A 22,488-nucleotide genomic window follows, 5' to 3' on the forward strand; every position below is an offset into this window, starting at 1 on the left:
CAATCAGGCAACACAAACGCTGACAGACACACACACACACATGCACATAATACAGTTGAGGCCCCCCCCCCCCAGACGGAAGAGCCCAAAGCTAACAGCGCTGTAGTGACCTATACACAGAAAAGCCTGACCCTGTGAAACTATTGTGTTGAGCAGGCATAAGCGTTGTGCACAGAACACGGACAAGACACACATATAAAAATGACATTTTCCGAATAAAGAATAAAACTTATAAATAACTAAATTAATTTCGGAAATAATTTCACAAAATTCAGTGACACAATTTTTGCACAAAATGTTGCTTGAGTCGTGATGGTTCTGCAGGGGGGAGGGGGGGCGGTCAGAGGCGCAATGGTGCCCATGCTGGGGTTAGCGCACAGCACAAGGGGGCCATGGCGCTGACCGGTCCAGAGCCCTCTTTCTGCTGGAGGGAGGGGGGGGGGGGGGGTGAATGCAGTTGAATGCAGAACGCTGAGTTTGCCATTTCAACTCGCTTTTATGGAAAGAAGACACACAATGTAAAATGCTGGCAGCAATGTGGTTATTGTGTTGTGTGTTTATGTGTGTGTGTGTGTGTGTGTGTGATGGTTTACTATAGATCAAACCTACAGTAAACCTATAGTGTGGTCTTGTTTATTGAAATTTTAATACATACAATAAATATAAATACAAGGTATTGTTTTGTTTCTGGGATTTCTCTATAGATTTAAGCAATTTGATACATGTATGATAATTACAATGACAAATGAACTTATACACGTGTCTCCAGAACCACCAGAGACTAGTGGTCTTCAGTATGCGGCCTGCAGTCCACATCGGGCCGTTGCCATTGAGTATAAATATAGAGAGTTGCTTGTTTATGCAATACTTCCATAGATGACTCCCATTATACTTTTTCCACTTTTCTGACCTATACTGTAAATCAGGGGTCTCAAACTCAATTTACATGGGGGCCACTGGAGCTAGGGTCTGGGCAAGGCTGGGCCGTTTTCCAAAAAAAACGAATTTATTAAAAACAGAAAAATATACAAACTTTTTCAGTGCTTTGGTTCCGATTTTCTGAATATCTTAATTTTTATTTTTCTGCACAAAATAAGATAAAAAATAAATAAACAAATCAAGAATAAAGAAGATCAATCAATCAGTCATAAATAAATATAATAATAATAATAAAACGGCAAATAATAAAAACTTAAGAAACCACATATAGTTGGTGGGTAGACAAATTATTTTTTTCAGATTAAAATGAACAAAGCATTATTAGAGCCCTGTAGACATGACAAAACACGACTATAGTCACATTTATACTCTTTTTATTTACAACATATTGCGCAACTGCAGGGTCTTGAGACACATGCTAACTCGCAAACTAGAGAGCTAGCGACCTAAACGGTAGCCTTCAAGTTATTTCCTTTAAACTTAAATAGCCAAAAACTTACCACTTCCACACGGATAGGGAGGATAACTATTAACAGTTATTTAACCTTTAACATGAACATTAATCAAACGTAATAATTTTTTCTGGGTACATGATACCATACAGCATCCATATCAAACTTGCGCGGGCCGCACTAACATTAAACTTTCATATCAAGGCAGGGGCCTCAAACTAGTGTCCTGCGGGCCACATTTGGCCCGCGGGCCGCGTGTTTGAGACCCCTGCTGTAAATGTTGTGTTAAACGATGCCAAAGCGTCAGATAATGACGTTTGCGTATTTGGAAGTGAGATCCGAATGTTTTCGATGGATCTACACTTTTTTTGTAACACCAACTTCTACTGACATCAATGCAATCCGGACTTCCTTTTATGGACTTCAGATTGCCTGCACTCAGTAAACGTGTACATTCATATCTGGAAGTTCTCGGGAGCGCTTGAGAGTGTGACCAATCACAGTGGACTGGTGGGTGGAGTAAATTAAACAGACCGTTTGGGTAGGAAGCAGGAAGTCAATAGAAAAACTGCAGAAAAAGGTGCAGAATCTGGAAGATCTAGAAAGCTTTCTGTGCGGGTTATAGTGTCTAGCTGATTTATGTTTTTTTTTAATGTAGAATATGTTTATTTTCAGTGTCTTATAAGATGTTAGCTGGTCAGTTGACTTGGTAGACGTCTGATTGGAGCTCATCATATGAATTCCAATGAGATCTCAAGTCAGGAAGTAAAGAATGACATAAAATAACAACATCAATCCATAAGATTATACTGTTGGTTATTTATTCGAACACACAACTCCTGAGTATGACATTAAGACAAGGCAAATTATTCCTATCCAATATTCATAAACAACACAGGAGGATTATTTTCATTGAATGAGTTTGGGTCCATGGAGGCATTAGTGTGGTATGATCTATTTGATTGAAACAAAAAGCTTCAGAGAAGAGACAAAGACTAATGAGCAGCAACTAAGAGCATCATTGAGACCCCTTAGCATTTCAAAGCATCAGGATGCTAACAAAAAAACAAAAAAAAAACACAGCAAACGTAGGATTGTACGTGGCAGGATTTCAATGAGTATTTCAACATGTATTCTAATGATGTGCAAATATAAACAATCGCACAACGTTGGCACCGTCGTTACTAACACGAATAAGAGGTAGCATCAATCACACGGAGCGCTAAGCTCAGGTGTTGTCTTGTTTGTGGACCTGCTTTCCTCTGGTGGCGTTCTGGGTGACGGTGGACAGAGACGAGCCGGTCATGCTGGTCGCCTCTACGATCTCAATGTCCTTACAGGTCAGACACGCCACCAGCTTCTGGCGGGGGGCGCTTTGCGCAAAGAAGAACTCATGGGAGACGCCGGCTAGCATTGCCCCGAGAACCGGTCCGATCCAGTACACCTGGAGGCGGACACGAGCAAATATTTGTGTTTTGTTCAAGATGTCCTCCATAAAGATTGTCTCCTGATCCACGAACACAAGGAAGGCTACTGACCAAGACATTATATGGTGTTGCGAATAAGATGCGAATAACGAATAATTCTATGAGTAATAGTAATAGTACAAATGTAACACATTTTTCTACCACTCACCCAATGGTTTTCCCAGAATCCTGTGATAATGGCCGGACCCAGAGATCGTGCAGGGTTCATACTGGCACCAGAGAACCGTGCCTACCAGGTAAACAACAGCGACAAATTATCAAAATGGCCGAAGTCACAGTTACAGTTAATAGAACAGATGATAGCATCTTTGATAACAGCATCTCACCCCTATCATCACTCCAGCAGTGTGTGCCAGGCCAATAGCCAGATTTCCCGGTTCTGGGCTTTCCCTTCGTCGCTGGTCCTCCACTGAGAAGATGGTGAAGACCAACTGGAAGGTGCATAAGACCTCAATGCCGAGGGCCTGAGCTGCATTCAACTCAATGGGCACCTGAGTTTAAGGTATGAGGAGGAAAGAGTACATAAAAAGGAACCTCCGAACTCAAATACTTCTTAAGTCATATCAACTGGGATAGGCTCCAGCACCCCCGGCGACCCTCGTGAGTATAAGCAGTTGAAAATGAATGAATGAATAATCATGAAGATCATAACAATAACACAAGTTACTGTTGCGGGTGGAGCCCACAACAAGCTAAAACTCAACTCTGAACCCCAACATCACTTCCTGCCTGATATTAATTCTGCTCCCCTGCAAGGTAAACTGTCTTAAATGGCTTATTTCCTTGCAAATTTCCCCACTGAGGGACGAATAAAGTCATATCTTATCTTATTATATTTACTATATTGGGTAATACAAATGCAAAGGCAACTGTATGCTTATTTCATGTCTAGATGGCTCCAATAAGGTTGGATTCCATGGTTCGATACAGTACAGGGTAAATGGACTATGGTAGTTTGCTATGTCCAAAACCGTATCATAATGGAAATTGAATCATCCAAAAACTGTTGCATTCAAAAACCACGGGTTGAGTTTCTTGGCAAGGTTAACTCCTCGATGTTATAAGAGCCTTTTCCAATGCTTTAAAGTTATACGAGTACTTGGTAAGTAGTTAACATATTTCTACACTTGGATGACAGTTAATGAGCCAATTTTGCTTTATTTTAGTTTTATTTTAGTTTTATACCGTGGTTACCTAAAGCATTCATTCATTCATTTTCTACCGCTTTTTCCTAACGAGGGTCGCGGGGGTGCTGGAGCCTATCCCAGCTGTCTTCGGGCGAGAGGCGGGGTACACCCTGGACTGGTTGCCAGCCAATCACAGGGCACATAGTATAGACAAACAACCATTCACACTCACATTCATACCTATGGACAATTTAGAGTTGCCAATGAACCTAGCATGTTTTTGGAATGTGGGAGGAAACCGGAGTTCCCGGAGAAAACCCACGCATACACGGGGAGAACATGCAAACTCCACACAGAGATGGCCGAGGGTGGAATTGAACCCTGGTCTCCTAGCTGTGAGGTCGGCGTGCTAACCACTAGACCGCCGTGCCGCCCCTACCTAAAGCATTGTCACAGTAAATAACATGTTCAAGGTTCTACAGAATGTTGTGTGAGAACAAACCCTGTTGACAAAGTAGTCTGCAGTGCTTTTTAGGGGTAGAGCCAAGTAGAGGGCCCCGGCCCCCAAAGAAGCCCCCAAACACTGGGCGGTGATATAGACAAAGGCCCTGAGGACATCCAGCCTCCGTGTGGCCAGCAGGGACAGAGTGACAGCAGGGTTCACCTGGGAAGGCAGCAGACACATGCACATACGTTCACATTCACAGGTCAAAGGTCACCAACAAAAAAATAATAATAATAAAGTCGACTCCAAAACCTGCGCTCCGCTTATTTCCCCAAAACAGTGTCCCAGTGCAACAACCACTACGCCGACTGCCACCGCTGGGTACAGGGGTCCCCCTGGGAACTCTCCAGGGCCCGGCACACTTGCACCCAACACAGCACTCACCAGCACCAATGTGCCGAGCAGCTCCGCCATCATGGCCCGCCAGAACTGACGGCTACGCAGCTCCTCGGAGCAAGCACGCACAAACAAAGCAGGGGTGTGCTTAGCTCAATGCATACTGAGGTTAACGAGAACGCTTTAATTAAGTTGAAGCGTTAACGCTTGAAAGTGAAACAATATAAGACGGTAAATAAGTAATAAAGATGCTCACCTCACGCCACGTCATTTCACACCCACAGTGTCTCGTTAAGGTGCGCTCAGGAGGGGCGCCTGTCTTTTTTGCTTGTGCCGTCCGCCTGTCAGGCTGTGAGGCGTTCGGGGTCGTTACTCCATCCGTCATTAGAGTCTGAGCACTCCTTTGATGAGCGAAGCCTCCTCCCACACTGCCCCCCCCACCCCTCCGCCCTCATCTCTTCTCCTTATCACAAAGCTCAGTCTGTAAAGTGCGCATATTAGTCATCATGGCCATTAAAGCTCGGACTGTGTGTGTGTGCGTGTGTAGTAGTTTTTGACAACTTCCTTCCAGTGCGTGTTGGTGACCTTGAGCAATTTCTTTAAGGAGCTTCGATGTGGAGTGATTGTGTCCTCTTCAGAGTCTTGTACGCAGTGTTCCTGAATTACACCGGGGGGGGTCAATTGTATAAGTCCAATTGTAAACGTATGCAATCATTACAATAACATACATTTGGTTGCAAAGACACCACGTGTTGTTTATTTTCAAATGGTCCATATCAAAGTTCATTCATTCATTTTCACTTTTCCTCACGAGGGTCGCGGTGGGTGCTGGAGCCTATCCCAGCTGTCTTCGGGCGAGAGGCGGGGTACACCCTGGACTGGTCGCCGGCCAATCACAGGGCACATATAGACAAACAACCATTCACACCCACATTCATTCCTATGGACAATTTGGAGTCACCAATTAACCTAGCATGTTTTTGGAATGTGGGAGGAAACCGGAGTACCCGGAGAAAACCCACGCATGCACGGGGAGAACATGCAAACTCCACACAGAGATGGCCGAGAGTGGAATTGAACCCTGGTCTCTAGCTGTGAGGTCTGCGCGCTAACCACTCAACCGCAGTGCCGCCCGGGTATTGAATTTGTGATATTTATTTTATAATTTTGCCTTTCTAGTGGATATGTTTCCTTGAGGCTAAATCTGTGGTTGGCATGACAGTACCCCCCTTCCACTGGGGAATAGCTCAGGTGTGGAGTTCAGACAAAGGCTGCTACGTACTGAGATATCGTTAGTCTAAACAAATCAGTTCCATAAACACACGACAATGTGTGTGATATCATGTTTTGTCACTTCCCGACCTTGCAGTAGCTGTAGTATATACTGTAGTAGTTGTAGTAATACTAGCGGTAACACGAGCAGTGCACAACACTGACACGTTAAATGCTTTGAGGAACAAATGCAACAGGTTCCCACTTTTTTATGCAAAATGCAAATCATTCAGTAACTCACTCAAGCTGAAGCTGGACTGAAATGCTGTGGAAATACGGTAAAACATAGCAAATCAGTCATTTGAGCTACAATCAGGAATTGAACCAAGCACCTCTGGATCTGGAGTCAGGCACTTTAACAGCTGCAATGTGAGTTAAGTTAAAGTTAAAGTTCCAGTACCCTTGCAAGGGTGTAGAGCTAGTCCAGAGTTCCGTGACCTGGACGAAAACTACATTGATAGCATTGATCCTGATAGCTGATGCAAAACCTTGTTTTATGTAATGTTTATGTTTTTTTAGACTAAGAAACAATAACATTCATTTGGTAGCATCCATTATAATACGGTATTCACAATATCTCATTTATTGAGTGCTACGGCCTCGTGTAAACGCCAGCTTTAACCCACAGTCCAAATCCGCTACCTCTCCACAACATCCATTTCCATCATTTCTCCAAATTACTCGTGCAGTACCCTTCTGATCTCCAAGGAGACCAATCCTTTCATGACGCTGTTGTCATGGCGTCTATTGTGCTGCTGCATCTGGACATGCTTTTCTGTTTTTTCATCTTTAATATCAAACAAACAAACACCTTATTCGCCTTGAAAAAATACACAAGGGTTCTCTGTTTTGTTTTGCTTTTTAGTGATAGCAGACATTGCAAGATGGAGACGATGCTCTTTACATTAGTGTCCACATTTGTGGGGTGTTTGGACTTGGACCTTCCGGGGCATCAGGGGTCCAGAATGAACTGGTCATTGGCAGGGGGGGGGGGGGGATGGCCCATTATGAGGTGGATTAGCCACATCTTAGCATCACAACTGTTAAACTGTTATCCCCCTTTTGTGAAACTAAGCTGAAATGTGTGCAGTGGGCCAGTCAGGGCGGCGGATGGGCAGGGTGGGGTGAGGGCAACTCATTGGAACCCGCTAGCGTGGGGAGTTTTCATCCCCCCCCTTCCACCCAAAGTGCTGACACTAACACACTTTCACACTTTCACACACACACACACACACACACACACACACACACACACACACACACACAAAGTGCCAGCTCTGGAATATGAGGGCGAGAAAGGGGGTGAGATGTTTTATGTGATATATATTGTTTGTGTGTGTATATGAGGGAAGACCATTAAAGTAAGAGAGGGGGTCCTACTTGAGTGCAAAGCAGCTGGAAGTGATGGCAGCGCCTCCCGAGAAGCATGTGCCTCCGACAGGAGCCTCCAGGAAGGTGCTCCAAGATCTGCAAACACTTCACATCATTGTTATTTTAGGAAAAATATACGGTTTGAAGCAGGTGTGACGTCATGTGACATGTTAGCTAGGTTTAACACAACTGGATGCACTCTCACGGTGGATTCTTTTTGTAATTAACAATTTCATTTTGAGAACGTTTCATTTTTTAACTTATTTCTGGACTTTTTTGGCCTTGGTAACCAACATGAGAGTCATACAGGAGATACATTTGGAAAAGCTATGACACAAAATTGTATTCATACACATTAAGCTAGTTCACTATTGACTGAATCGCTACGGTAATTCGTTGGAAAAAAGTAAAAAGCTCTTATTACCACGGTGCCATCTGCTGGAGTTGGTGAGAAACTGCCCTAGTTGGTACTCATGTAAAATTACCACGGTTTGAACCTGCCAATAATGTACTTTTTGACGCCACATTGGACGCTTAATCATACGTCGATGTCGCCGCCATTTTGGATATGATGTGTGTGACAAATTCCAAAGCAGTCGAAAGTCTGAGATCCCTAATCCGGTATGCACTAGTTATAAAAATGTATTAACATTTAAATAACACAAAGAAACTACTTATAAAGATGTATTAACATTTAAATAACACAAAGAAACTACTACTTGATGTGTTTTTTATTCAACTCAACAGTACATTCTACAGATGCACACGTGTTACATCACCTTAATACAACTGAATCTTGTAATACCTCTTTAAAAATGAATTGGTCCTAAAAATATAAAGGAACAAAATTTGAAGTCACCAAAACTGTACATTATTAAAAATTCACATAACACCACATTTGGTTTTCTGGTCTTGTTTTTTTTTTCCTTGTTTAAAAACCATTACATGTAATAAGGTACAATGTACTGTATATTTTTCTACCAACTGATTTGAGGTCAGTGTAAGAAACAAGTTTAAATAAAAGCTGGACTGCGATGTGGTCCTGTTAATGTCACACAGGCTCAACAAGCCACGGTTCATCATCATCATATACTACTGGCCCATGTACAACACAAAAAAGTGAGGAAAAAAAGGAATGTAACTAGGTGGGAATGTAGCCAGTGCTTCCAACTCATTTGCAATTCCTTTACAGTACACGTTAAGATGTCGTCAAAGAAAAGTCTCAAGTCTTTTATCACAGGCATATTTTACACACACAGTGTCACAAGCGTTCAGCGTCGTCTCTAAAACAGATAACCCAACTGGTGCAGAGTTATATACAAATCTGTGTACAATTGACTTATTGCTGCTTCTTCACGCTACAGTGAAACACTGACTGACATCAAGTATCCTCGTGTTCACACAGCAGCAGCATTAAGTGTGTGTGTGTGCGTGCAAGACTAAAGTGGAGGTTATACAAAGTCTACCCAAGAAGCGATATCTTTAGTCGAACTGGCCGTTTTTTGTTTTGTTTTTTTTTTTAAATAAATTTTCTTGACAAGCCTATGAGGTCATCTGTACAATCACTACAAGCTATTTCTATTAAATAATCCCAGCTATTGTCATCTTTATATATATTTATATATAATATATAATACAAATATATTGACCAAAAAAAAAAGTTTCGGCATAAGGTATTACATTTCTGTTGAATAGGTAAGAAATGAACAATTTTTTTTTTTTCAGTGAGTTGATCCAATGTGTTAGTTGTGGCTTGCTAAGCAGGTCCAATATGCAGTCGCTCAGCTGAAAAAAAAAAAGTGATGAAAAGAGTTAAAAGTAAAAAGGGCCTGAGACTGTGTCATCGCCACAATGCTTGCTACGACTTGGGGCTTGTGAAAAAGGGTGTGGCACAAACAGGAGATGAGGTGAGGGACTCCAAAGGAATAAAGGGATGGTGCTTGGGAATGAGTACAAGTTCAAGTTAGTTCAGTTGCAGGCCTTAAAGAAGAAGGCCGGTGGAGAAAAGAGACACCCAACTCTATACAGATGTACCTTTAAAAAGGTAAGGAAGGTGAGAATGACATCGCCGGAGGAGCCTCCAGTCTTTGCAGTAACACAGGGTTGGTGAAAGCACCAATAAATCAGCATTTCTACCACCAGCGGGAACGTCGTTGGCTTCTATTTGTCCTTGTTCGAGTAGAACTCGGCCCAGCGGCTCTCAAAGAAGCGCCTCATGGAGTGTCCCGCCATCCCCACCTCTGACGTGTCCTCATTGAACAGCTCGCAGTTGTTGAAGACGAGCTGAGCATCTGCGGCAAACTCCTCGCAGCTGCAATACCTGGGGGACACAATCATGACGGACATTAAACAGGAAGTGTGACATAGTAACAGACCTGCGGATGAGCTAGCTTTACCCTCCCTGCAGTAGCCTCTCTCTCATGGTGAGGAAGTCCATGGGGTTCTTGACAATACGGCGGTACCCTGGCACCAGGCGTGGATTAACGGGCTCGAGGAATGGCCATGCATCTGCATGAGCCTCCATCTCCATTAGGATGATCCTAGTAGAAAATCGAATGATTAACAAGCACACACACCAGAGGACCGTTTTAAAAAAAAAAAGGTCAGGTGAGGACTGACTCGCAGAAGGTGAGGTCTGGCTGGTTACGGGTGGTCATGCGACGTCGTTTGGCGGCCCCTCCTTCCGCCGAGTTACGTGTGGACAAAGAGCCTGCGGTCGCCACTGCAGCCACCGCTGCCTCCTTGTGCCGCGTTGCCATGCCTGAGCTTCGCCGTGGTGTTGCGTCGTCATCTGAGCTGTTTTCTTCATATCTCTTCTTTTTCATCCTGGTCCTCTTTTTGGAGGGCGTTGACTGGCTTTCGTTCTGAAAGATGGAAAAAAATTACGTGAGGAAGCCTGACAATCTGCTGGGAAATAAAACTACTCCAAATGACATCTCGAGTTCGGACCTTGGCAACACAGGTTGGACAAAACCAGTCCCCTTCAGGCACCTGGGTGATCTTGGGCCTCAGGCAGTACATGTGGCAACCCCGATCGCAGCCATCGCAGAGCAGCAGACACTCATCGTTGTCGCCTTTCCTGCACACTTGGCATGTCTACAAGAAAGGAGTTATGGTCAAATTGTAAAGAACGGAGAAGCAGTTGAATTATGGTCAACCTTCTTACCACTTTAGTCACGGATCTCTCCCAAGCAATGGCTTTCTCCAGCTGCAGCAGACACAGACACAGCTGAGGGGCACTGCGACAGCGATCTAGAGCCTGCCTCCATGTTCTGAGCCTCGAGGTGATCTCACTTTCTAGACTGGAACACCCAGCATATCAAATGTAATATCAGACAAACAAATAAGATCTCCTGTGTTGTGTTGTGTGCATGCATGAAGGCTGTCCTCCCCAACCTGATGACATCCATGGGTTGTTCTTCTCCAGGGGTTGGCGTGAGAGGAGCGAGGCGCATCACCTCAGCTGGGTTCCAGAGCGGCTCCTTCAGGTAACGCCTTTCAATGTTCCGCTCAAGATTGGCGAGGCGCAGCACGGCCAAGTCGAGTGGGTGGGTGGCGATGCGAGGCAGACCGGACCACTCCTTCTTGGTTCGTACGATCCAGTCATCACGTGGGTCAGCGTCGTGTTCGTAGTATTGGAGGTCCTCGCGGGTGGAGTCTTGCTCTGGGATTGTGTAGGGCTTAAATGACAGGAGAATGATTCCATGTTAGCCACATTTGTGTGTTGTGTTGATGTACAAAATAAGGAAATCTGATTTTAATACCTGAAAGTCCATTGCAGGTACCTCAGTGTTACACTCGCCATCATTGCCTATATTCTGAGGAGGAGCCTTAAAAAGAACCAAAACAACAAAAATAATCATTTTTGTGTTACTTTGGTATCTTTGAATTGCTTGTATTCCTTCCGGGTATCTACCTTCAGATGAAGATCAGAAGCCACGACTCGCTGCTCCAAGTCCTCCACCCACTGGAGGGCGTTTATATCCGTCTCCATTGCTTTTTCCTGGACCTGCCAAGGCTGTTGCAGAGCCTCTAACAGCACCTCCTTCTTCTCCTCCTTCAGCTCAAACATAGGATCTAACAGGAGAGAACATTTATGGAATTACAGTACAATAACAGTCACAGACAATTTTAAACAGTTTTATCGTGTTTTTGCTCACCGTTAATGGATTTGGTGCACATCTCCCTTAGGCTCTCCATGTGTTTGGCCAGGTGTTTATGAAGTATTTTTTCTCTGACGCCCCGTGGATGGAGAGCTTGCAGAGTGCTGAATAGCTCTTCTGGATCCTTGATCCACCACCAGCCACGCACCATCGCTGCAAAATAAATCAACAGTAAACCTCGGATATATCGGAAATTCGCTCACAACGGACAGATAAAAAAGAACCGATTTTTCTGTAATGCATTTCCAATAAAAATTCATTGCATATATCGGATTTTTTTATAACGGATTTCGCCTATTTCGGACAAAATCTCCAGTCCCGTTCCAATGCATTTCCATTAAATTTCCCTTACATATATTGGATGGCCGCATCGTGGCGCTCCGATTCACCGAATCGTGACAGGTTGCTATACGACGTCATTTGCAGTGTTGCCTGCGCGTCCAGGTACATTGGAAACATAGTCAAGGAAGTGCCTTTTTATAACGGATAAAATCCGATTTACGCATATACCGGATATAAATCCGATATATGCGTAAAACGGACATTTTCCGGTATACGCATATAACGGATTTCGCTTATATCGGACAAAACCAGTGGGAACAATTGAATCCGATATATCCGAGGTTTACTGTATTATGAATAAATGACCACATATGCTAATGTTTCAAGCGTGAGCTACTTACATGCTGGGATAGGCTTGACAACCAGCTGTGTGAAGTATTGCTTCTCGAGGTCTTGGAAGGACAATGTGGCAGGGCGACCTCTGCGCTTGGCTGCGGCCCCACGTGGCCCCCGTCTGGCGGGGCTGCTCCCTCTGCTGCCTCGCCTCCGCCTGCGACCTGGTCTGGTGGGGGTGGTCGGCGCGCGATTTGCGGCACAAAGGGTTGGAGGCTTACAATCGAGAACGGTTGATGTTGTTGAGGGTACTTCCTCTGCAGCACTCTCCCTCTCTGGGTCAGCAGGAGCTTCGCCGACAGAAGTAAAGGGGGGATCCACCTGAGGAACGGGTAGAAATTTTGACTTATAGTACTGTTATCAGTTGCATTATTAGACATTCTTAAACATCAAACCTGCATGAGTGGAGCGGAAGTTGGGGATGGTGTACTCTGCGCCTGTGAAGGGGATTTAGGCGGAGAGGAGGGCAGGCAGTTGTCATCACAAGGTTGTTCTGGCAGCAGGCCTTGCTTCTCTTCGTCATCCTGCACAGTCTCTTGTGGTTGACCGCCCTCTAGAGGCTCCGTCGAGTAACTGTCACTGGGCACTGCATGCCTGGATTGGCTGAGCCAATTCAGGAACGCCGTCTGTGAAAGATCTTGAGTACAGGCGCTAACCGGAGACCCCGGCCTCTCCTCGCCCACTGACCGGACGCTACTTCGTCGTTGGCGGCGGATTTTTGCAGTGCGGAGGTGGAGCTCCACTTCAGGTTTGATTTTTCGCGGCCGTCCTCGTCCTCTTTGGCTGCTCATGAGGGATGCTGTGCCAGGGAGGGGGTCTTCCTCTGGGGATGATGCTTGGCCTTGAGGGGTAGCAGAGGAAGGTGAGGAAGGCAGCGTATAAGGAGGAGTGGTAGCCATTGGAGTGTCTTCTGTTTTGATAGGCATCTCTTCCATTTTGGACTCTTTTTTAAGCAAAGTGACCGGCACTTCTGCTATAACCACGTCTCCTGAAGCTGTAACAAAACGAAAAATATTGGAAAAATTAACAATTCCACATTTTTTTTTCCCACAAGTTGATTATCAATTCAAAACATTTATTCAGACTCACTGAGAAGCTCCTCTGGACCCTCAACTAGAACTCCGCCGAGATGAGGGAGAGCCAAGTATCTTCGTCTGTACCGATCCTGCCCCAACATTACAGACCGCATGGAATAAGATGACTGAAGCAGCTTTTTCCGGAAGAACGCTTGCCGCTGAAGATGGCCAAAAGTTAGAAGATTATTTCACCAAATGCAACAAAGACTGTTAACAGTGTGTGAGAAGAGCATTTGTCTTACCTTAGTTAGCTTGTCTATCTGCCTTTCAAGCTCAGGAATGCTGGCATTGGTCGGGCTTTCACTCTGCAGAAGGTACCCAAAGCTTAAACTAAAGAATTTTTATTTCTAATTCATGTAGTTAAAAGCAGATACATACATCACAGAGTTTAGAGTCGTCTTTACGGCCACGACGACTGGTTCTCTCTGAGACAACACTGTCTTCCAGAATGAGGCTATCCTCTTCAGCCACTCGGGCACTTCGTCGTCGTTCCTCTAAACACAGTTGTTCTTCAGAGCGTCCAGTGCGACGAGCCAGTGCAGCCTTTAGTCTGTGAGAAAGTTTTAAAAAAATCTCAAGAAAACCTTTCTACAACATTCCTTAATCCAAATTGTAAAAAATACGGATCTTACTTGCGCAGTTTGCCCTCAATAATCCACTTGTTCTTCCTGTAGTTTGACATGTTTTCCAGTGTGTTGTCAATGTCACTGAAAGGTAAAAAAAAAAAACAAAACAATGTAAAAGAGAGAAACATTGGTTGCCAAAATACAAATTGATGCAAAGGAAAAGCTCTTGTTCAAACCTGGTCACAATGTTGCTTCCGTTGAGCTCCTCCACCACGAAACCCAACACAGCTGCCTTGGTTTCAGGTGACAAGACGTGAAAGGTTTTGGTCCTCAGTGTGTTGCACACCTCCGTCTCATAGCCATGAGACTCCAAAAAGATGCGGAGAACCTCAGAAACTGTGCTGCGCGTCAGCTGGAGCTCAACCAGCTTATCACCAAGAATCTTGACTGACTGATGGTTCACAGCAAAAAAAAAAAAAAAAGATCTTATTAACTGTAGAATTAATATTGTAGAATTATATATATATATATCACCCACCTGATAATATGATGGCAGGCCTGGATCATGGAGTGCAGCCCCCATCAGCTTTATGAGCAGATCTTGAACCTCCCCCTGGCTTTCGCCCAAGCCTAGAAGACCCTCCTGCAGGGTAGCAAGACTGGGTATGTCCTTGGGTACATTGAGACCAATCAGTTTCCCGTAGCCATGAAGAAACTCGACCACAGCCAGGCAGTGAGCGAAGGCTGTGCCAGAGAGAACCACACCAGGTACACGGGACAGCTCGGGGAGCGGCTACAGAAAAAAGGCAGCACATTAGTTTCTGAATCTTTTTTTTTTTCAAAATCTTTTAAATAAAAGTAAAAAACTCACTTTGTGGTCAGTGAGACACATGTCTTCCGTGGGTTTCCTCAACTCTTCTGCTATGAGCTGATGTCTCTTGCGTTCCTCCAGTCGCCTCTGAGTCTGCGCTCTCCTCTCTGCGCTTCTTTTCGCTGCAAGAGCGGCCCGAGCCGCTGCCTCTGCCTCAGCCTGGGCTTTGGCCAGAGCTTTGGCTTTACTGCGAGCACTCAGTACTCGCTTTCCCTGGGCTATTCTCTCTTCGTCGGTCTGCTGTATTGGAGGAGGTGCTTCAACCTTGACTGACCTTCGTCGACCTGGCTTCCTGGTCTCAGCAACAGACTGCGGCGCCGGCTCTGTGAGCTGTGGGTCTGACAGGTCTTGGGGTCCAGCTTTCACCTGCAAAGTCTGGGTCTCTTGCTGTTGCAGGAAACAGGCGATGGTGAGTATGCAGTGATAATATAATAATATATGTTGATGATCATGCAATACCTTAGCTCTCTTTTTTTCTTCTCTTATTTTTTTCATCTTTACATCCGCTATTCTCTTCATTCTGGCCTAAAAATCAGGAGACATGACACCAAAACATCAGATTAACATGTTTATGATTAACATTCATTCATTAATTTTCTACCGCTTTTCCTCACAAAGGTCGCAGGGGTGCTGGAGCCTATCCCAGCTGTCTTTGGGCAAGAGGCGGTACACCCTGGACTGGTGGCCAGCCAATCACAGGGCACATATAGACAAACAACCATTCACACTCACATTCATACCTATGGACAATTTGGAGTCGCCAATTAACCTAGCATGTTTTTGGAATGTCGGAGGAAACCGGAGTACCCGGAAAAAAACCCACGCATGCACGGGGAGAACATGCAAACTCCACACAGCGATGGCAGAGGGTGGAATTGAACCCTGGGTCTCCTAGCTGTGAGGTCTGCGCGCTAACCACTCGACCGCCGTGCCGCCCCTTATGATTAACATATTACATTTTAAAAAGTACAAACCTTCCTCTTCATCTTCTTCTTGATTTTTGACATTTTCTCCTTTTCTTCCTCCGTGAGTGCATCTAGAATGATAGAATATAAAAAGGTATCTGTCAAAGCAGCGATGTTTTGATTCATGGCTGTGCTTATGACATATCCATTACATTCCTTACTCCTCACCGAATCATCACAGTCACTTACCCTTTGACTCAAGCCTCTTCAACAGCTTCGCATCAACTTTACTAAGGAAGTCGATCATCTTGGCTTTGGGGGGTCTACCTGGCCGGCGGGCCTGCCCCGTCCTCAAACCACAAGCCCTGCTTGGTTTCTCTTTGTCAGGGTTCGGGGGTCGACCTCGCCTGCCAGTGATGGCCATGATCATAGATGGAATCTCCTCGTTAGCCAGGGGAAACCACTTCAGACCCTGCCACGCATCACAAAGATCACAAAGAACAGAGTTAAGTGTCCGCATTTTTGTATTCTTTCAGGATTGTTTTATTCAAAAGTTAATAACCTCTGGACTTTCTCTTTCTTCGTAGAAGTCTCCCACGGGCATGCGTGGGCTGAAGCTGAAGTGTTCTCTGGTGACAACGCTGTCCTGGTGTTTCTTCAAGTACTGAAAATAATGCAATTACAGGGATATAATCATTGCATCACCGGTATAATTAACAATCACAAATGCCTTTGAGTTTGGAAGTACTACCTTAATAATTTCCGGGAACTGCTTCATTCTCCTTCCACAGGGTGTGTAATACCAGGTTTCACCCTTCATGCGGTTATCCAACTTCTTTACACGAATCTCTCTCTTCCATCTGTCATCAAGAGAGCTTTATTACATCATCGTCAAAGGTATTTGACTGTTATTGTAGGGCATGGGAAAAATGACAGCCAGTAAAATACACATAATACATAAACGATTTAGAGAAATACACAGTAAAAGACTCGGTACACATGTATTTTACCCATGCATCAGAGGAAATTGGACCTGCTGCTCTGTGGCCACTCTCCTCCTGTGAGATTCACCTGTTAAAAAAAAAACACACAAGGTCAAGATTGGGCTTTTCAACTGAGCTGTATCTTCTAGCGTGTTTATTACCTGCAGTGGAAATTTCCTCTTCATTTTCATCAGCATCACTGGCAGCTGTTTCAGCATCTTGTTTTGGTAGTTTCTTATTCTTCCCAACTTGGTCCTGTTTTCTGGCCCTTTTCATCTTGGGTTTGTCAAAAGGCGAAGTGATGGCGGAGGGATTAGCGAGAACTGCTTCGATTGTGGCTGTGATTGAATCCATCTCCTCAGACGTAGGCCCGGTGTGTTCACATTTGTCTGGTGTTTCTTTGACCGGTTCTGCCTTGAGAGAGACCCTCCTTCTCCTCCTCCCCTTGGGCACCACACCACTGTTGTCACCCTCTTCTTCGGCCTTGATCTTCTCCACTTTTGGGGTCCGACCACGGGGCTTTCTCTTGGCTTCTTCGGGATCTTAACAAATAGAAGAGCTATGTCAAAATGTAAAATATAAAAAAAAAAAAAACTTAACAAGGCTTATTACCTGATTTTCTCATCCATAACGCTTTTGGGGAATGAGGTTTCCAAGGTTTTTCAGGGTTTTTCAGAACTCCTCCAGTGGCTGACAAAACCTGATCAGTGACTGGCTGCAGTGGGTGTACAGCAGGGCTCTGTACCGGGGTGCTGAAGGCGAAGTTCTCGTCGCTCTTCCTGAAACTCTGTGAAGTCATGGTCTCGATTGCCATGGTTGTTCTGCGAACCGAGTCCGGCGTATCATGACCTATCGGAGTATACAGAAACAGAATTGAGAAATTATGGTGACTTCAATTCACGAGAGAAAACTTACAAACTAAAGTTATGTTTCTTTGACTTTCTAATTCCATAAAGTACCTTCATAACGTAGATGGGATGCCCCAAATGCAGTACTGTTTAAGGAAGACGCCAACAAGGATTGCCCTGACCCGGATATCTCCAGGTCACGGGTGGAGTCCATTGTGTGATCTCTGGAGTAATCGACAAAGGAGCTGTCGTCTCTGGTTGTGTCGTACACAGAAGATTGTTCTTCATCGGTATGTGAAGTACTGGCAAACCTAGAAGTGTCGTTGCCCAGGCTGCTCGAGCAATGTATACGTGAGCTGTTGCTGGACATATCCAAGAAGGAGCTCATATGGATTCTTGTCAGCGCGCTGCTAGCCGAGCTGCTGCCATAATGGGAGGCGGTATGTGAGGAGTGTTCAGAACTTGTTTCAACTGTCTGGCGTTCGGCGCTGGGACAATGAGCTTGCTCTGCCTTTAGTACGTCGCCGACTATTATTCCGGTGGACACGGGCTCCCGCTGCATATTGCCGGACTGCCGCTCGGTCTGCAAAGGTTGTCCTGGAAGATCAGATGATTTGTGAGGGTCGGTGTCTTTGTGCGCCTCAAGGTGAGGCGGACGCTCTTCTGCCTTTGTGCCTTTTTCATGTGCTAAGGCTTTCATCGTGTTGCCGTGACAAAGCTTCTCTGGCAGCTGATTAAGTACACTGACAGGAATGAACATGGCAGGATGCTCCCCAGAGTCGGACTTGCGGACCACTTCAGAAGATGACGCAGGATGCACAGTCGCCAAGGCAGGAGGGACAGAAACAGGCGCAGTCCTGGAGGCTTGAGTGGTTAGTAGAGGTAGGGCAGAGAGATGTCTAGCTGAGGTGCTCTCGTGGGCAGATGAGGAGGGTGAGTTGTGCCCCCGTGGTGGAGATAATGCTGCGGAGGCAATGGTGCCACCAGCGCCAACCCCTAGAGCAGTGTGCATGGAGTCATGCTGGGGCACGGGTGCGGGTTTATTACCGGCAGATAACACGTCAGGAGACAACCTTCCAGGTGGTGATACTATTGAAGAATGAACACCACCTGACGCATCACAAATTGATGAGTTTGATTTTAGAGCAGGAATCACGGGGAGTGTGGAACCTTGAACCATTTGTTGAAGAGACAAGATGGGTGTAGAACCAGAGTAAGAAGATGTGGAGACAATGGCAGGTGCTAAGATCGCTGTAGGTGATCCAGAAACTGAATGTTGCATCTGAGACTCGGGTGAGGTCTGGGTGGCAGGAGAGGAGGAAGAGGACCCCGTCGGTAGACGTTTAGATCCAGGAAGCATCATCTCTGTCGCAGCCGGAGCAAGAGATTTCAGGTTGTGCCCCATCAGGGCTGAAGAATGGATCGGAGGAGAGGCTGATGATGTCTGGGGCGGAGTAGTTTTAACATCAGGGTACGCACCAGTAGTGGACGCGGGGGAAGCAGCAGGAGAGTCAACAGCTGGCGCTCGAGACACTTGAGAAGGTGTTAAGACCTTATTCGGAGAAGCCATCGAGGAAGTTAAAGATGGAGGGTGCGTCGTCCGAGGAGGTGTGCTCGCTGCGGGTCGTCTGACAACTTCTGGCTGCTGAGATGTTGGCTTTTCAGAGCTGTGGTGATCGCTTGTATGTCTGATGTAAGCCGAAGAAGAGCTGGGTGACTTTTGAGTAACAGGTGTCTCCTCCGTGTGAATGCGGGATGTGTTTGCCTCCTTGTTTTCCTCCCTTGTATGCCCTGAGGAAAAATACAACATTGAATCAGAGAGAAAGATGGTGGTACAATAATAAAACTGGAACATCAGTCAAAGTGTGGTCCCTGTTGGTGAAGTACAGCTCACAAGAATGACACTAAAGCCAAAAAACTCTGTTCCAAATTAAGTTAGACATTTTTCCTGAAATGATAAAACAGCAAGAATGCCATGCTAAGTAGTTTAGCAATACAAGCGTACAAGCAATGGCAGAGGAGAAAAACTAAACTAATCTAGCTGTGTTTGAGTGGTCACCTTCCATGGAAGAAGAGACGTTGCTAGCATGGGATGTCTTCTCCCCACTCCTGAGAGAGCTGCTGTCCTGCACAGTCGACGAGGACGTCATCGCTCCAGAGGGTGCCCCCTCTGTGTCACGTGGGGGTGTCAAATTCTGTGCCACTGGGAGCATAATCTGACCGGGAGGCATCAATTGCTTTGGATGCTGAGGTGACGGCAGAGACGTATGCGTCTGCTGGTAGTAGGGCATCCCGTTTGGCATGACACCGTAGTGCTGCGGTTGCTGGTGCTGCGGCAGGAGATGAGCGGGGCGCTGGTGGGAATGGGGGTGCTGTTGCGACGGAGGGGAGACTTGCTGCTGGTGGAGCGGTGATGGAGAGATTCCAGAATGTGGCGGACTCTGAAAGGTACCGTACACACTGCGGGGTGTGAAACTGGCAGTTTGCGGACCCGGGCTACTCCTGTTCCAGAACTGACTGCCGGTAGGGGTCAGGTTTGATGGGCCTGGCACGGGAGGCTGCTGAGGGCGTGCTATGTCCCCGTTGAGTTGGTACTGTCCATGAGCTTGGAAGTGATGCTGTGACAGAGGCTGCATCATCCCCGGCGCAGGTTGCTTTTGGTGCAAGCCATGTCCAGGAGACGGGGCCAACGTTAGACTGTACTGAGGCTGTCCCCCCCATAGGTAGCCCATGTTGCTCTGGTGGTGGCTGCTGATGTGTGGGTAAGGACCAGAAGGTGGTTGAGAACCAGGTGCACTAGACCCAAGTACAGTAGTGACGCCATTCACATTCATTTCGCCATTCATATCTGTCAACAATAAGAGGCAAATGAACATTTACATATTTCACATTTAAAAACTAATTTAAGTGGTGATGATATAATGTAAAAAAAATAAAAATACCCACTCTTTCCTTGCTGAGGAAAACTCACGGAGGAACCATTAGTATAAAGAGAATCCCCTGAGGAAAGTTTCAATCCTGAGTTTGCTGAGGAATGGGTGCCATAGTTGAAATGATTATTCGCCTCCATCTATTAAAAACAAACATTGACACGTACAAGAATCACAAGTTAGCCCTTAACTCTTCGTGAAAATTGTGCAATAAGCGAAAAGAACCTTACTAAGCACGCCTAGCTCTCGTTTGTATGTATTACTCATGTAATATAATTTCAACGTATTTAGTAATAAACTTGTAAAGTGCCGCCTGTTGTCAGCACCATTTTGCTCCAACAGCGAGCGTCAAAATGTCGCAGCCAGCTAACAGCGATGAAGATGCCAGCGAGGCCCAGCGAACAGTGGACTAAAAAAAAGGTCCATCATTAGGGCTGATGAGGTTTGCTAAACACGTACACAGCCTCGAATATAAATACAAACACAACACATTGCTTAGGTCAATTGAAGGCTCCGCACTGCTACGTAAACTCAAAGGCCCGATTTATATATATACTTACACAATTCGCCTTTTTCGCAACATTAAAGTAACCCCTCTAAATACTTGATTTCCTAATTCAACGAGGCCATTACAAGCGCCGCGTTAGCCAAGTGGCGCTAGCTCAATTCTAACAAAAACAATTCACACCAGAGCGATGCTTGCCCGTTTTCATATAACAAAAATACAAGTTCAAGTTGCTAAGAAAACGGGTGACATGTTTCCATTCACGCCCGAGGCAAAATACACCCATAACAACTCCAAGGTTATTATGCTAAATCGTCACAATGGAAACTAGCGACTCAATGCTTGCTAACAAATAAGCTAACCGATAGCATCATTCAGAGTCATCAGAGCTGCGATGCTAGCAAACAGCCCGGCATCAAGCATCGCAACCACGCTTTGCTTTGCTATCCACAATGACCAGCAGTAATTGATATAACTATATAAGCATGTCACATGGTGTGTTATTAAAGGCTAACGACACACAGCTCGCCCAGTTAACAGCAAGGATGCGTGCTACCTTTTGTTCGTTGGCTAACGTTAGCTAGCAGCCAGATGAAGTTACATTGTTTACGCTGTACGCAAACAGGCGATTTTTTGTACAGTATCATCCTTCCCCACTCTGCGCCGACTGAACTTTGATAATTTCAACTGAGAACTAACCAAACCTTTCATTCCGCTTATCTCGAAGGCACAGGTGTCTCCACAGCCTTCGCCTCGGTGGAAAAATCGGAGCAGCGATGGCACGCGATAAATAATAAACAACTCTTCCCTAACCTTTGGGTTTTAAATTAGCAAACATGGCTGATGCAGTGCATTGCAGCCATGATCACACACAGGAGGACGAACACAGGAGAGGTGTGAGCTTCTCCACAATAGCCACGCACATCCGGTCAAACGAAGACTGTTCTTCAAAGTAAAATACCATAATGGGTTTTAACTGCCAGAACACATAAGTAAATAAGCTAATGTTTGATCGTCACTAATAGTGACTATAATTACTCAAAGTAGTACAAGTCGCCCCTTCATTATTTTCAATACGTTTAATAACCAAACATTTATCAACACTTTTATGGGAATGTCTGTCAACAGGTTTTAAAAAGTAGATTATCAATAACTAACCGCAATTGTCGTTTGGTGGTACTTACCATGGGCATTAAACTAATAGTCACTTTTATTCCAAAGCATTTCGGAGAGGAAATGGAAACTGCATTTAGCCGAGCTGGACTGTAAAAACGAAATCGAACCATAAAAAGGAAGTACAGTTCATGAGAACCTCGACGTTTCTGGGTCTAACGTCTGTCCTCTTTTATAAACGTTTAGCAAAATTAGATAATGCCTCTAAACTACATGTGTCATGTAACTTCACAGTCATCTCGGAATTTAAACCTGGCTTCACTTTGGTACAAAAAAAAAAGAAAATAAACTTCAATAAATTCAA

At 45.2% G+C, this 22,488-nt stretch overlaps 2 protein-coding genes across 9 annotated transcripts; both read right to left on the bottom strand.

Moving 5' to 3' along the window:
- Positions 1 to 2,208: 2,208 nt before the first annotated feature.
- LOC131104694 (aquaporin AQPAe.a) lies at positions 2,209 to 8,054 on the bottom strand. Of its 5 annotated transcripts, none has more exons than XM_058052172.1 (8): positions 7,914 to 8,054; positions 7,499 to 7,594; positions 5,103 to 5,503; positions 4,763 to 4,954; positions 4,508 to 4,669; positions 3,205 to 3,369; positions 3,027 to 3,107; positions 2,209 to 2,835 (listed from the first exon to the last, which is right to left on the bottom strand). In XM_058052172.1, exons 3-8 carry the CDS (start codon positions 5,229 to 5,231, stop codon positions 2,620 to 2,622), a joined length of 945 nt encoding a protein of 314 aa, XP_057908155.1. In that variant the 5' UTR covers positions 5,232 to 5,503; positions 7,499 to 7,594; positions 7,914 to 8,054; the 3' UTR covers positions 2,209 to 2,619. The 5 variants fall into 5 exon arrangements, with proteins under 5 accessions (XP_057908155.1, XP_057908152.1, XP_057908154.1 ...); XM_058052169.1 differs by having other exon boundaries at positions 4,763 to 4,957; XM_058052171.1 differs by having other exon boundaries at positions 4,763 to 4,957; positions 7,917 to 8,043.
- A 148-nt stretch (positions 8,055 to 8,202) lies between these two features.
- Positions 8,203 to 22,338, bottom strand: baz2a (bromodomain adjacent to zinc finger domain, 2A). Of its 4 annotated transcripts, none has more exons than XM_058052138.1 (30): positions 22,196 to 22,338; positions 20,523 to 20,646; positions 19,636 to 20,424; positions 17,688 to 19,367; positions 17,341 to 17,577; positions 16,890 to 17,270; positions 16,756 to 16,816; positions 16,497 to 16,605; positions 16,308 to 16,409; positions 15,995 to 16,217; positions 15,815 to 15,876; positions 15,300 to 15,365; positions 14,841 to 15,227; positions 14,508 to 14,762; positions 14,206 to 14,420; positions 14,036 to 14,110; positions 13,782 to 13,953; positions 13,646 to 13,708; positions 13,417 to 13,561; positions 12,723 to 13,321; positions 12,336 to 12,648; positions 11,650 to 11,805; positions 11,406 to 11,566; positions 11,254 to 11,319; positions 10,886 to 11,169; positions 10,656 to 10,791; positions 10,439 to 10,585; positions 10,109 to 10,353; positions 9,886 to 10,029; positions 8,203 to 9,809 (listed from the first exon to the last, which is right to left on the bottom strand). In XM_058052138.1, exons 1-30 carry the CDS (start codon positions 22,295 to 22,297, stop codon positions 9,650 to 9,652), a joined length of 7,659 nt encoding a protein of 2,552 aa, XP_057908121.1. In that variant the 5' UTR covers positions 22,298 to 22,338; the 3' UTR covers positions 8,203 to 9,649. The 4 variants fall into 4 exon arrangements, with proteins under 4 accessions (XP_057908121.1, XP_057908123.1, XP_057908122.1 ...); XM_058052140.1 differs by lacking the exon at positions 22,196 to 22,338 and adding an exon at positions 21,825 to 21,953; XM_058052139.1 differs by lacking the exon at positions 22,196 to 22,338 and adding an exon at positions 21,716 to 21,927.
- Between the last annotated feature and the right edge of the window lie 150 nt (positions 22,339 to 22,488).

This window comes from Doryrhamphus excisus, chromosome 16 (assembly GCF_030265055.1).
Source record: "Doryrhamphus excisus isolate RoL2022-K1 chromosome 16, RoL_Dexc_1.0, whole genome shotgun sequence".
Classification (NCBI taxonomy): Eukaryota; Metazoa; Chordata; class Actinopteri; order Syngnathiformes; family Syngnathidae; genus Doryrhamphus; species Doryrhamphus excisus.

What these genes read in the sequence shown, in the direction of transcription:
- LOC131104694 (XM_058052169.1), bottom strand. Translation starts at nt 5,231, where the DNA reads ATGACGGATGGAGTAACGACCCCGAACGCCTCACAGCCTGACAGGCGG. An exon ending in CTGCTGGAGTGATGATAGGG is followed by an intron (nt 3,108 to 3,204) that starts GTGAGATGCTGT and finishes TTTACCTGGTAG; the next exon opens with GCACGGTTCTCTGGTGCCAG. An exon ending in GATTCTGGGAAAACCATTGG is followed by an intron (nt 2,836 to 3,026) that starts GTGAGTGGTAGA and finishes GTCCGCCTCCAG; the next exon opens with GTGTACTGGATCGGACCGGT.
- baz2a (XM_058052138.1), bottom strand. Translation starts at nt 22,297, where the DNA reads ATGGTTCGATTTCGTTTTTACAGTCCAGCTCGGCTAAATGCAGTTTCC. An exon ending in CTATTAGTTTAATGCCCATG is followed by an intron (nt 20,647 to 22,195) that starts GTAAGTACCACC and finishes TGTTTTTAATAG; the next exon opens with ATGGAGGCGAATAATCATTT. An exon ending in TGTGTCTCACTGACCACAAA is followed by an intron (nt 14,763 to 14,840) that starts GTGAGTTTTTTA and finishes TTTTTTCTGTAG; the next exon opens with CCGCTCCCCGAGCTGTCCCG.